This window comes from Palaemon carinicauda, chromosome 2 (genome assembly GCF_036898095.1).
Source record: "Palaemon carinicauda isolate YSFRI2023 chromosome 2, ASM3689809v2, whole genome shotgun sequence".
Taxonomy (NCBI): domain Eukaryota; kingdom Metazoa; phylum Arthropoda; class Malacostraca; order Decapoda; family Palaemonidae; genus Palaemon; species Palaemon carinicauda.
The window spans coordinates 33,481,575-33,494,074 of record NC_090726.1 but is presented as its reverse complement, the minus strand read 5'-3'; the positions used below and the strand labels follow the sequence as shown (position 1 = coordinate 33,494,074).

Genomic DNA, 12,500 nt, shown 5'->3' with positions numbered 1-12,500 from the left:
TTAACTACACTTTGGATATTTAAAATATTTATTTATCTCCTTGAAAAGGTGATTAGCCTCTGTTGGAGCAATTCAAATTTTCTTTTCAATTTCAGATTAATTCAGATCTGTGTGAATGTTTTATGTCCGACGTCGAATTTTCTCTATCCAGACAGAACAGCTTATTTCATTTATTGTTGCGTTTATAAAGGGTGAATTTGGATTATTTCACTTTTCTTTCATAGATTCAAAAATATTCAGAAGTTCAACCTTCAACCGTTGTCCATAAAAAAAGCAGTTATTTCTCTTCTAGTTTAAAATCTTGAAAAACTCCGTTTTCTTTTTGTATCTCTTTACTGTTGCTCTTACGAAGTAAATACAGCGTTGAAGCCCCTTTTCTTTTACAACATTTCGTAAGACAATGGGGTGTTTTGTAGGTAACTTGCAACATTATCTTGAAGTGAGGTTTTGAGTTGAAGTGCTCTCTCTCTCTCTCTCTCTCTCTCTCTCTCTCTCTCTCTCTCTCTCTCTCTCTCTCTCTCTCTCTCTCTCTCTCTCTCTCTCTCTCTCTCTCCCCCATAAAACCTAGCATATATGAGGATTATTTCACTCTTCACCAGTTCAATCTGTTGAGAGGGGACAATAGAGAGGTACAGTACACTTTTTCTGTTTTTCATCGTCTTAAGAAATGGGACTTCAACCCTATGCACATTCTCTTGTTCCTAGTAAATACAGTAGTGTTTAAGTTTTCGAGCAACTCTCAATACGAGCAATTCGGTATATGAGCATGAAAATTCAAATTGGTTTACGAGCATTGTATTGGTGTGCGAGCAAAGATTTTCCTCTATATGTGCATTTCTTGTGGACATGTACTAAATAGACCAGCTTGCGATACGCAGAAAGTAGTTGTACAATGCCTATTCACCAACAACCCAGTGTTCCCATGATTTTTACGCCTTATCTCACATATCCACCCCTGCACAGACCATAACTCTTGCACTCTCCGCGCAGCACTCTTACCAGCATCTTCTTTGGTATTCGAGCAAGAGTCTTTGGAAGTGTTCTTTGTAGCTGTTATTACCGCGTGTTCTTTGTAGAATTGTTATCGCTGTGATTCATTGTCAAGTTAACAATAACAGTACTATCTAGACGAGATGATTAGCAAAGATGGTAAAAAGATGATTACCATAGAGGGGGAGTAAGAAATTATAGAGGCATGAACATGGTAATGCCAAGAAGAAGAAATCAAAGCAAATGATGTTTTGAGAGTGGTGCTTACATTGATGAAACAATGAGCCACATGCTCTTGATAAAGTAGAAAGTTGCTCTCATATGGGTCAATGAAAAGGAATTAGTAGGAGATAAGATTATTGAGAGCATTATATGTAAAAAGAAAAAAAAATCTTGTATGCTGACCTTGTTAAAAATTAGCCAAGTTCGTCAGCAGAAGAACTGGCATCCAAGTGCTGTGTAACATGGTAAGGTTGCAAGCTTCGATGCCAGGCAGCAGAGGTATTCGTTTCAAATTTAACAGGTTCGTGAATTCTGACTCTTACATGCCACAACTAGTGTTCAATTATGGTGTGATTGGTCTTTTTAGGAATATGATGCCCAGGAGGACCTTCATTATTGTAGAATAAAAGATAATTCTCTGTCATAAGACCAGCTGCCATTGCTGCTATTTGGTGATGCTATTGGGGATTTCAGAAACAAACCTCTCTTGGTGTATCACTCGGAAAATACACGAGGCCTTTAAAAGTCTTGAGGCCAAAAAGTACCTCATGAAGAAACCCTCCCACTCCAAGCCTTGCTGCTTACAGACAGTACTCCTGCCCATCCTCCAGTCATTGAAGACGACCTCATGGAGGAGTTTAAATTCATCAGAATAGAGTTTCTACAACCCAACACTGCAATTCTCCAACCCATGGGTCATTAGGTAATCTTGAATTCTAAGTTGTACACAAAGGCAGCGTTCCAGCGAAGGAACCAAGCTCACCCTCTGAGAGTTTTGGTAAAACACAATGTTTGAGAAAGCTTAGGAATGGGTTACCCAGAGATCTTAAATTTTGGATCAAGGCAACCGGCCTGAATTCGTTCTTGAACGGGATTTCGATGTAGTCTAACCCATCCAGGCGGCAGTTAACAATGAAATTGCCTTTGTAGAAGACAATGGTGTTCGGGGTGGATAAGGAGCAGCAATCAGAGGATGCAGAGGAAATTTCACCTGAGGAGGAGAGACAGAGTGACAAACCTCTCGCTTCGAGTGAAATTAGGGAGATGTTAAGAATGTGTGGAAACCCTACGGAAACACCTCCCAGGTAAGGCTTTGGCAGGGCAAGCAGCAAATCTATTTATCGATAGTGTAATGACACATTTCCTCTCAATTTTAAAGAAAAGACAAAAAAGTCATCTCAATATAGGTTGCTTGTTAAAACTGAAGGTAATAGTGTAAAAAAAGACAACCAATTGTCCACAGCGTATATTAGAAGATCCAGTAAGTGATAGTAGCTTCTGTTCAAGGGGTTTACCTCAAGCAGTAAATCCTTCATCCTCCTCTTCCTCCTCCTACTCCTACTCCTACTCCTACTCCTACTCCTATTCCTTCTCCTTCTCCTTCTTCTCTTTCGTCTCCCTCATGCCAGTCATGACTCTCCTCAAAGGTAAGGCCCGAGTTGATATGGCAATATATCTATTGTATATTTGTGAATTGTCAATTTTAATCATTTCTATTGTTAAGGGTTATATTTTTTCACTAAATCACAAAACCTATAGAAATAAGTGTATATGCATATATGGATGTATGGAGTGTATCGACTGCATTTCCTTTAGTTTTTATTGGGATAATTGTTTTTGTTTACGAGCATTTTGGTGCATGAACTCACTCCTAGAACGAATTAAACTCATAAACCGAGATACCACTGATTCTCTGGCTTTGCAAACGTTACCTAAGAGCTGCACCCAATTTAATTGATTGTAAGCAAATACATACAACCATATATACGTATGTTTATACAGTTGTGTACATATATATTAAGTGTGTATCTATATCACACAAGGCATAATTAACTTTTGCGGTGCTTGAAATTTACAAACTGAAAAAAATGTGTGTTTGCTCCTAAGTTTAAGTCTAGTGTCACCTTAGTCTCGTCCCAAGAATGAATAGCTTCAAAATCTAGTTATAGAATGTGCTATTTCAAGGTATAAGTTATTCTCAAGGTCAAAATAATTCGATTTTTGTGTTATTTCTGGCTTGATAATTGCACAAACACAAACACACTTGCGTTTCTACGAACAACTCCATCTCTCAATTATAAACAGCGGTAGTCACACTGACACTACGATAGCATCGTATTTAGAAATTCATATTCAGCATCATTAATTATGCTATATGTTAAAAATGCGGGTTCCTAATTAGACCATAAATTCATTCTCTACTTGATATTGATAATGCGGAAGGAGCCAGGGAAAGTTTTCCCGCTCTCCAATTAGTGAATTTTATGACAGATTTTCCTCCACAAAATTCAGTAATGACTCCCAAGTTTTCACATTTTCGAAATTTTCCTTCTTCTTCTTTCCCTTCTTCGCTTATGAATATTTCTTTGGATCATTTTCGGGAAACCGTTGTTTGGTATGAATGGTCGTAGCCAAGGCTCGTTGTCCAAATTAAGTCTGATTTGGTTCATTAATTATTTCACTTTTAATCTTTCTTTTATTTTCTGTTGTTGATCATATTATTATTATTATTATTATTATTATTATTATTATTATTATTATTATTAATATTATTATCATTATTATTATTATTATTATTATTATTATCAAATGCTAAGCTACAACCCTAGTTGGAAAAGCAGGATGCTATAAGCCCAGGGGCCCCAACAGGGAAAATAGCCCAGTGAGGAAAGGAAATAAAGAAAAATAGAATATTTTTAGTAACAACATTAAAATAAATATTTCCTATAACAACTATAAAAACTTTAACAAAACAAGAGGAAGAGAAACTAGATAGAAGTGTGCTCGAGTGTACCCTCAAGCAAGAGAACTCTAACCCAAGACAATGGAAGACCATGGTACTGGAGTTTATAACATTAACTATATCATATGTTGGATCATATTTCATTAATCTTAGCTAGATTATACATTTGTCCTTTTTGTCGTTATGGATTACAGATTTCTAATAATATCGATATTATTTCCGGTATCGAATCATTTGATTTTCCAAAAAAATCTTTTGTCAAAATTTTACATTTAATATTGAAGGTAAAGGTAAAGGTGTCTGGTTTCAGATCCAGTTTCATCAGAAAAGATGCTCGCCAGAACGTCAGCCTGGTAAGCCCAACTCCCCACCGCGGTGCCCAAAGACAGCAGTGACCTCCCCAGTAAACAGCTTAAACTCACTGTCTCGGGATGGTATCGATCTGTTGCTATGCGAATGCTATAGTCCATTTCTTTTAGCGAGTCATATTTGCACCGACTCGCAGCGGTGCCCTTTTAGCTCGGAAAAGTTTTCTGATCGCTGATTGGTTGGACAAGATAATTCTAACCAATCAGCGACCAGGAAACTTTTCCGAGCTAAAAGGGCACCGTTGCGAGTCGGTGCAAATATGACTCGCTAAAAGAAATGGACTATAGGCGAACACGTTACCACTGCACTAGCCAGGAGGCTATTACTACCTCATAGATTATCTGTTCCTTCTGTTTCCTTTTTATTTGGCTTTACTCCATCTCTAGATATTATGTTGATATTTATATATTCAATCCATAAATCATGACATGAATCCATCATTGCTCTCACAGATAGATGTGAATTTCTTTTTATATGAAGCATCTTAGAAAACACATTAATACTCGAATGGCGGTAAAGCTTTGATAACTGAGACGAAGGATACTATTTACACTAGCAACAGAATAAATCAATTATTATCATGCGGCCGACTTGGGCCATTGAATAAAGAGAACTCTTCGAAACTCCTCAAGTATCGATAACGGCGAAAGACTCAATTTAATTATAAGAATTAATGGAATATTTTTTGTTGTTGAAGCTTACAGAGTGAAAGGAGAAACTGTCTCAGAGGTATTAAATTGGACTAAGCAATGAAAGGCTCATTCACAAAAGCTCACTAAATCAGAATGAATGATTATGAAATTATAAACTGAGATAATCTTCATAATTTTTGGCCACTTTTCTCTTGGTAAGGATCGAAGAGACTCTTTAGCTATGGTAAGCAGCTCTTCTAGGAGAAGGACACTCCGAAATCAACCATTATTCTCTAGACATAGGTAGGGCCATAACCTTTGTACCATGGTCTTTCACTGCCTTGGGTTAGAGTTCCCTTGCCTGAGGGTACACACGTGCACACCATCCTATCTTATTTCTCTTCCTCTTGTTTTGTTAAAGTTTTTTATAGTTTATATAGGAATTATTAATTGTAATGTTAATGTTCTTAAAATATTTCATTTTTTTCCTTTTTTCCTTTTCTCACTGGGCTATTTTCCTTGTTGGAACACTGGGCTTATAGCATTTTGCTTTTCCAACTTGGGTCGTAGCTTAGCAAGTAATAATAATAATAATAATAATAATAATAATAATAATAATAATAATAATAATAATAATAATAATAATAATAAAAGGCCAATGCACAAATCTCTATTTGATATAGAAGCTATGTAAAAAAACAAAACACATTTCTACAAATCAAAGCATAAATCATATTACTAAGAAATCCATTAGTACTTCCAGGCATTTAAGCTTAGTTTCAGCAAAGACTGGACAAAAGATAAGAAAACTGTATCACTGATTCCATCCTTTTTATGAGCAAATGAACTGCTTCAAATAGTGTCTATTAGTGTAGCAGCCTCTGATGGCAATTGGTTTCCACTGTCTTGAATTAGAGTTCTCTCTTTTGAGGGTGCACTCGATCACGCTGTTCCGTCTTCTTTCTCTTCCTCTTGCTTTTTGAAGTTTTTATATTTTATATATGAAAGATCTAATTTAATGTTGTTATTGTTCTTAAGATATTTCATTTTGGCGTTCATTCTCTTGTAGTTTATATATTTTCTTGTGTCATTTCCTCCCTGGGTTATTTTTCCCTCTTGGACCCCTTGGGCTTATAGCATCCTGCTTTTCCAACTAGTGTTATAACTTAGCAAGTAATGATAATAATAATAATGATAATAATAATAATAATAATAATAATGATAATAATAATCTTCTTCTTCCTCGTCTGCCTCTTTTCCCACCTTAATGTGGAGTCGATGTTTATGGCCAGCGTTCTCCGTCTACTTCTGTCCCACACTTCATCACCGGTTAATCCCTTTGATCGAAGGTCATCCTTGATACAGACCATCCACCTCCGCTTTGGTCTCCCTCTCCTCCTCGTTCCCTGTACCTCCATTTTCATCACTCTCCTCCCAATATACTGTTCATCTCTTCTCATTACATGACCATACCACCTCAGTCTACTTTAATGATAATAATAATAATAATAATAATAATAATAATAATAATAATAATAATAATAATAATAATAATAATAATAAAGAATGAATCGGAGATATTCTATCTTTCCAATCCCATACTTTTTTCATTTCCCTTTCATATTTCTTCTTTTCTAGAGAGCGCTACTGTGTTACCAATCTCATCAACCTTCAAATGAAATGGATAGTTATTATGGACGCCAGAGAGACAGTCTCTTTGATTTAATAGATGTCATTAACAAAAGCGTCGTTCAATTTCATCAGGAATCCTGAAACCTTTCCCACCCCGCGCATAATGATTCATAATCAATTTGGTCCAGTTGCAGTAACGAGGTGAAGCTAAGGATTGTTGAAAGTATGTCTGTGATTGCACTAATGAAAAACTTACGTGCTGCAATTAACGCTCTTCTGTGTCGTATTATTCGTCAAGGGTCAATTTGGTTTTGAATTCGGTTTCAGAAACGTTTAATACATTTACATTAATTTCAGTTTGCTTGTGAAAGTTTTGGGTTTTATTTGTTGTGTGATATTTGTTCTTTTTTTTTGGGGGGGAGGGTTAGATTTTGTAGATTTCCTCATGATTAAAAGGAGAATCATCTCTTAAAACTCTAGGATTGAATAACTAAATACGAAACATACCGATATACAGTCACGCAAATGTCTCAGACATATAAACATAATTATTAAATTGATGAGTTGCATTCTTATGCGTCATTAAACAGGATATATATTGGTCTATGAAAACAAGGAATGAAATAAATATTGTTTTCATTGTAAATTGAAATTTAATTGAAAAGCGAAACGGCACGATGTTACTGAACTTTAGTTGCATAAAACAATAACCCTAAAAGCTGGCGCCCTGATAATTATTCACTAATTATGCTGAGCAGACAGCGGGAATATAAACATGCACTCAGGCTATTAACGTTGCCAAATCAACTCCGTAATCGAAATTTAAATGTTCATTGCATTTTTGTCGACTATTTCCTTTCCTCGGTGGGTTATTTTCCCTACTGTATCTGTTTGGCTTTTTCTATTCTGTTTTTCCAACCAGGATTGTAGTTTGGCTAGTAATAATCATGATACAGGTCCTCAAATTCCAAAACATTAGGAGATACATAAACATATGCAACTAAAATGAATCTCAGATATTGTATGAATTCATAATGAAATACTGTAATAACTTATTATATGATTTAATGCAATAAGCATTACGATATTTGCAACATGAAACAAAACCATTTGTAGACTTTTGCAGACATGTGAGTTAGGTGAATCCGTATTATATAATTTAATGCAATAAGCATTACGACATTTGCAACATAAAACAGAACTATTTGTGGACTTTAGCAGCTGAAAATCATAGACATGTGAGTTAGATGAAGCCTAACCTAGGGCAAAATTTAACAACGTTCGACTTACAAACAGGTTCTTGGGACCTATTAAGTTTGTAAGTTGAGGACTTGCAAACAGGTTCTTGGGACCTATTAAGCTCGTAAGTTGAGGACTCACAAACAGGTTCTTGGGACCTATTAAGCTCGTAAGTTGAGGACTTACAACCAGGTTCTTGGGACCTATTAAGCTCGTAAGTTGAGGACTCACAAACAGGTTCTTGGGACCTATTAAGCTCGTAAGTTGAGGACTTACAAACAGGTTCTTGGGAAACATTAAGCTCGTAAGTTGAGGACTTACAAACAGGTTCTTGGGACCTATTAAGCTCGTAAGTTGAGGACTTACAAACAGGTTCTTGGGACCTTTTATGCTCGTAAGTTGAGGACTTGCAAACAGGTTCTTGGGACCTATTAAGCTCGTAAGTTGAGGACTTACAAACAGGTTCTTGGGACCTATTAAGCTCGTAAGTTGAGGACTTACAACCAGGTTCTTGGGACCTATTAAGCTCGTAAGTTGAGGACTTACAAACAGGTTCTTGGGGCCTATTAAGCTCGTAAGTTGAGGACTTACAAACAGGTTCTTGGGAAATATTAAGCTCGTAAGTTGAGGACTTACAAACAGGTTCTTTGACCCTATTAAGCTCGTAAGTTGAGGACTTTCTGTAATAATATTTAGAAGAGAATCAAATATACATTCATAAGCAGTTATACAAAACTTCCCAAGGAACACGAGAGAAGTTTTACTGATTGTAATAAAATTCTGTTCTTTTATTCTTGTCCACCGACTAAAATTCATATTGGTAAGGAGACTAGATGATAATATAAGCCAATCACCCACATTGAAAATATTACTTTAGATGTAGAAAGAATAATTGTAAAACGCGTTGCATAAAAACAGTGAAAATTATTACATAGCGATAAACGATTATTTTTAGTTATTTCTAGTTGCTTCTTGTCCTCACTAGATTTAGTTTCAATTTTTGTGAGACTATTAGATCTGGTCCTTACATCCGATGATTCCGTGAATTCCTAAATTATTCTCTTGGTTTAAGAGCGAGAAATACTTAGTTTTTAAAATCCCAAATTATTCTGTTTTAAGATGAAGAAATATCTATATTTATAGTTTTAAGTCCTACACTGTTGAAGATTTGCCGTAAAAATGGTAAAAATCCTGGGATAAATGGTGTCAGGCATTTACAGTTTTAAAAACGAATATATTGACGTAAATGAGTGAAATTACGGTTACCAACCCGTAAAAGATGATAAAAAAGTAGGGTAAAATTACGGTCGCCTGTATTTTACTGGAATACGGCATAGAACAGGTATATTTTTACTTATATATATATATATATATATATATATATATATATATATATATATATATATATATAGTCTGAAGTCCTACACTGATAAGAATTTGGCGTAGAAAAAATACGATTAAAATTCTGGAATAGATGTCAGGCATTTACCATTTTGGAAACGGATATATTGACGTAAATGAGTGAAATTGCGGTCACCAACCCGTAAAAGATAATAACAAAATAGGATAAATTTAAGGTCGCCTTTATTTTACTGAAATACGGCTGAGAACAGGTATATTTTTACTTATATATATATATATATATATATATATATATATATATATATATATATATATATATATATATATATATATATATATATATATATATACATACATATATAGTCTGAAGTCCTACACTGTTAAGAATTTGCCGTAAAAAAAATACGATTAAAAGCCTGGAATAGATGTCAGGCATTTACCGTTTTGGAAACGGATATATTGACGTAAATGACTGAAATTACGGTCACCAACCCGTTAAAGATGATAACAAAGTAGAGTAAGATTACGGTCGCCTGTATTTTACTGAAATACGGCTGAACACAGGTATATTTTTACGGAGAATTTCCGATTAAAATTATGGTGTTTTTAACAGTGTATATTACGTTATGGCGTAAAGATAAGAAATGCTTGTCTCCAACATCACCTTAGTTCATCAGTCGAATAATTGAAGAACTTATCCCTTATTGTCCAGTGGCAGTACTGGGTGAAAATAGGTTCACAAGATAACGTCGCGAATCTTCTTTTGCAATGATTGTTGTAAAGATTTTAGTCACTATTCTGTTATTAATAACACACCCGAACCCATTACGTAGCTGTTATAAGGCAAGGGTTATGATAGATAATCAGGTGTTTGACAATTAAATGGAATTCCTGTGTTTATACCAGTAAGTAAATTTTACCTCTAGTCTTCAATAGGTTAAATACAGACATGTTGATGTTCAACGCTTAGCATGCTAATTAAGATACGATAATATTCGTGGCTAAGTTAACTTTCGTAAAAAGTATTTTTTTTTTTTATAAAGAAACGAAATAACATGATTATTTTGGATAGAGCATATTTTGAAGAAGGCCGTGAACTGTTTTTTTTTTTTTTTTTTTTTTTTTTTTTTTACTAAACCAAGCAATGATTGCTTTTACACTCATAGATAGACGTTAACTTTTCAGTTTTATAGTTTTTTTAACCAATGTACCATCATCATTAGATGAATCACAAGATCTCCAGAGGAAAATAATCCAAAATTACATTTTTAATCGTGAGATCAAATATTTGCTGTTTGTTTTCCCTCAAACCCTATGAAACTCGTAAATCCTATACCCAGTATATTTTGGAGTAAATGTGTTAGTTGTTTTAACCAAATGAGCCTCTTGTCTCTTCACTCTTTTCTAAACAAAGAAGGAATAATCAAAAGCGGTCAGCGTTGAGTCCAGCGGTTGAATCAAATATGCTGCAACAAAAACACGTTTTCGCAACGCAATCAAATGGTATAAATAGCCAGAGTCTGACCTACCAATGGCAGAACCTTTGAGTAATTATGCATAGGATGCTAACTGAGTGGGAGGCAAATGAAACCACTTTAGCTCTTCCATCATGCAGGACAGCACCCACACCCTCTGGGTTATGCCACCAGGTGAGGATTGAGATTGACCATTGCTATCAATAAATTTTTCTCATCTTTTTTCCATTTTAATTTTGTTCTCTATCTTTCTCTCTTTCTGCTTACGTCTTATTGGCTGATATAATTTTTATTAATTTTGTTTATCAATTCGAAAAAAAATATGTAAATGTACTAAATATGAGTATAAGTTCTCAACAGAAATTTGTAATAATTAATGATCCCATTGAAGCAGCATTTGATTGTATATCTATTTTTGTTCTCAAACAGATTTGTTTTGCGTTACGTCAATGCCAATTATGTCTTGTTTACCCTTGTTTACATACGCCATTGTACATTTCCAGTTTTCCTGTTAGCAGCATATTTCCACATTCGAAACATACTCTGTCGTTGTAGAGATTGTCCTTTGCATTGTTAAAAAGTTTCAGGAAGTGAAACTATTTTTAATATAACCCTTTAACCACGTCACTGCATTTACTGTTGCTGCCTGAGATAAGTTTCAATATTTAAGGACTAGTCTTGTAAAGAAGAATAAAAAAAATTAAGTTTAATTCTATCTGTCTCGCCAAAATGAGCACTTTAGAAATTTGTAAACTCATTGAAATGTTTTGCTTTCAGTGGTGATATTGTCTCCATGAGTCGAAAACTGTTGTGTGTGTTAGTAAATAACACTAAAAAGGATAAATCCTTCAATGTGTTTAATTTGAAATAGAAATCTTTTTACTCTAAATGTTTTTATTTTTTCTTTATTTTTATGTTTGTTTTGCTAGGTAGATAGTAAAGTTAATTCTATGTTTTTGAACTCTCCCATCTTTCAATTTTAAACAGCTTCGAAAACTCGACATTCACCATAATCCAAATTATTTTATTTACCAATCCAATGAATGATGCATTAGTGCAGATATGTCTCCTTGAATTCAAATCAGCAGAAGCTAAATTATTCTTAATATTCTCTCCATTTTATTCACAATTACTATCTTATATAGATGGTTTCAACTTACGTCCCTTTTTTTTTATTTTTTTTTTTATTTAAAGAAGAAAATTATTTCAGTCCCATCATGATCTGAGCAGGCATAACTTACATATATTCTTGACTTACTAAGACGATCAATTATCACAACTTACTAGTATTTGTTGCATACACCATTTACTAACTGACAATTTATAGAAAATAAAATGAGACATAATATAAAATACCAACTTTTGATTTCTCTTTGATTCAGAACTTTCCTAATTTCCAATTTTTTCCCCTCAAAGAAGTCAGTATTCTAAGCAATTTCCACGCCGCGTTTCATCATCTACCTACTTCACCATATGTGGTCCCAATTCATGTTTCATCTTCCCTCAGTCATTTTGAAGATATGCGTGGTTTTTACATTTCCGGCAAGAAACAAATTTTTTTCTAGTTTTCTTTGAATATCATCATAAGCTGAAACAAGCGTAAACAAATATTGAGAATTATATTAAGTGGAAATTGAAATAAACTCTTGATAAATATCCTGAAAATCGAAGCTGTAAAACATACAATAAACAAAGAAATCTTAGAATAAAACAACAATCGTATTCCCCATTTCTGGCGTATCTTTTTTTTATAATCTTGTGTTGTGTATTGAGCAACATGTTATGATATCCATTTTTATAAATGGAATAGCTCGTTAGCAGATTTATATATATATA

The 12,500-nt window shown here is 34.2% G+C and overlaps 1 protein-coding gene across 1 annotated transcript in view; it reads right to left on the bottom strand.

Moving 5' to 3' along the window:
• Positions 1-6,691: 6,691 nt before the first annotated feature.
• Positions 6,692-12,500, bottom strand: part of LOC137615949 (protein clarinet-like) — a 9,427-nt gene continuing 3,618 nt past the window's right edge. Inside the window, exons 2-3 of the mRNA XM_068345636.1 lie at positions 7,879-8,507; positions 6,692-6,795 (exon numbers count right to left, since the gene is read on the bottom strand). Of these exons, the coding sequence (XP_068201737.1) occupies positions 6,692-6,795; positions 7,879-8,507 (733 nt within the window). The remainder of the gene's footprint in view (positions 6,796-7,878; positions 8,508-12,500) is intronic.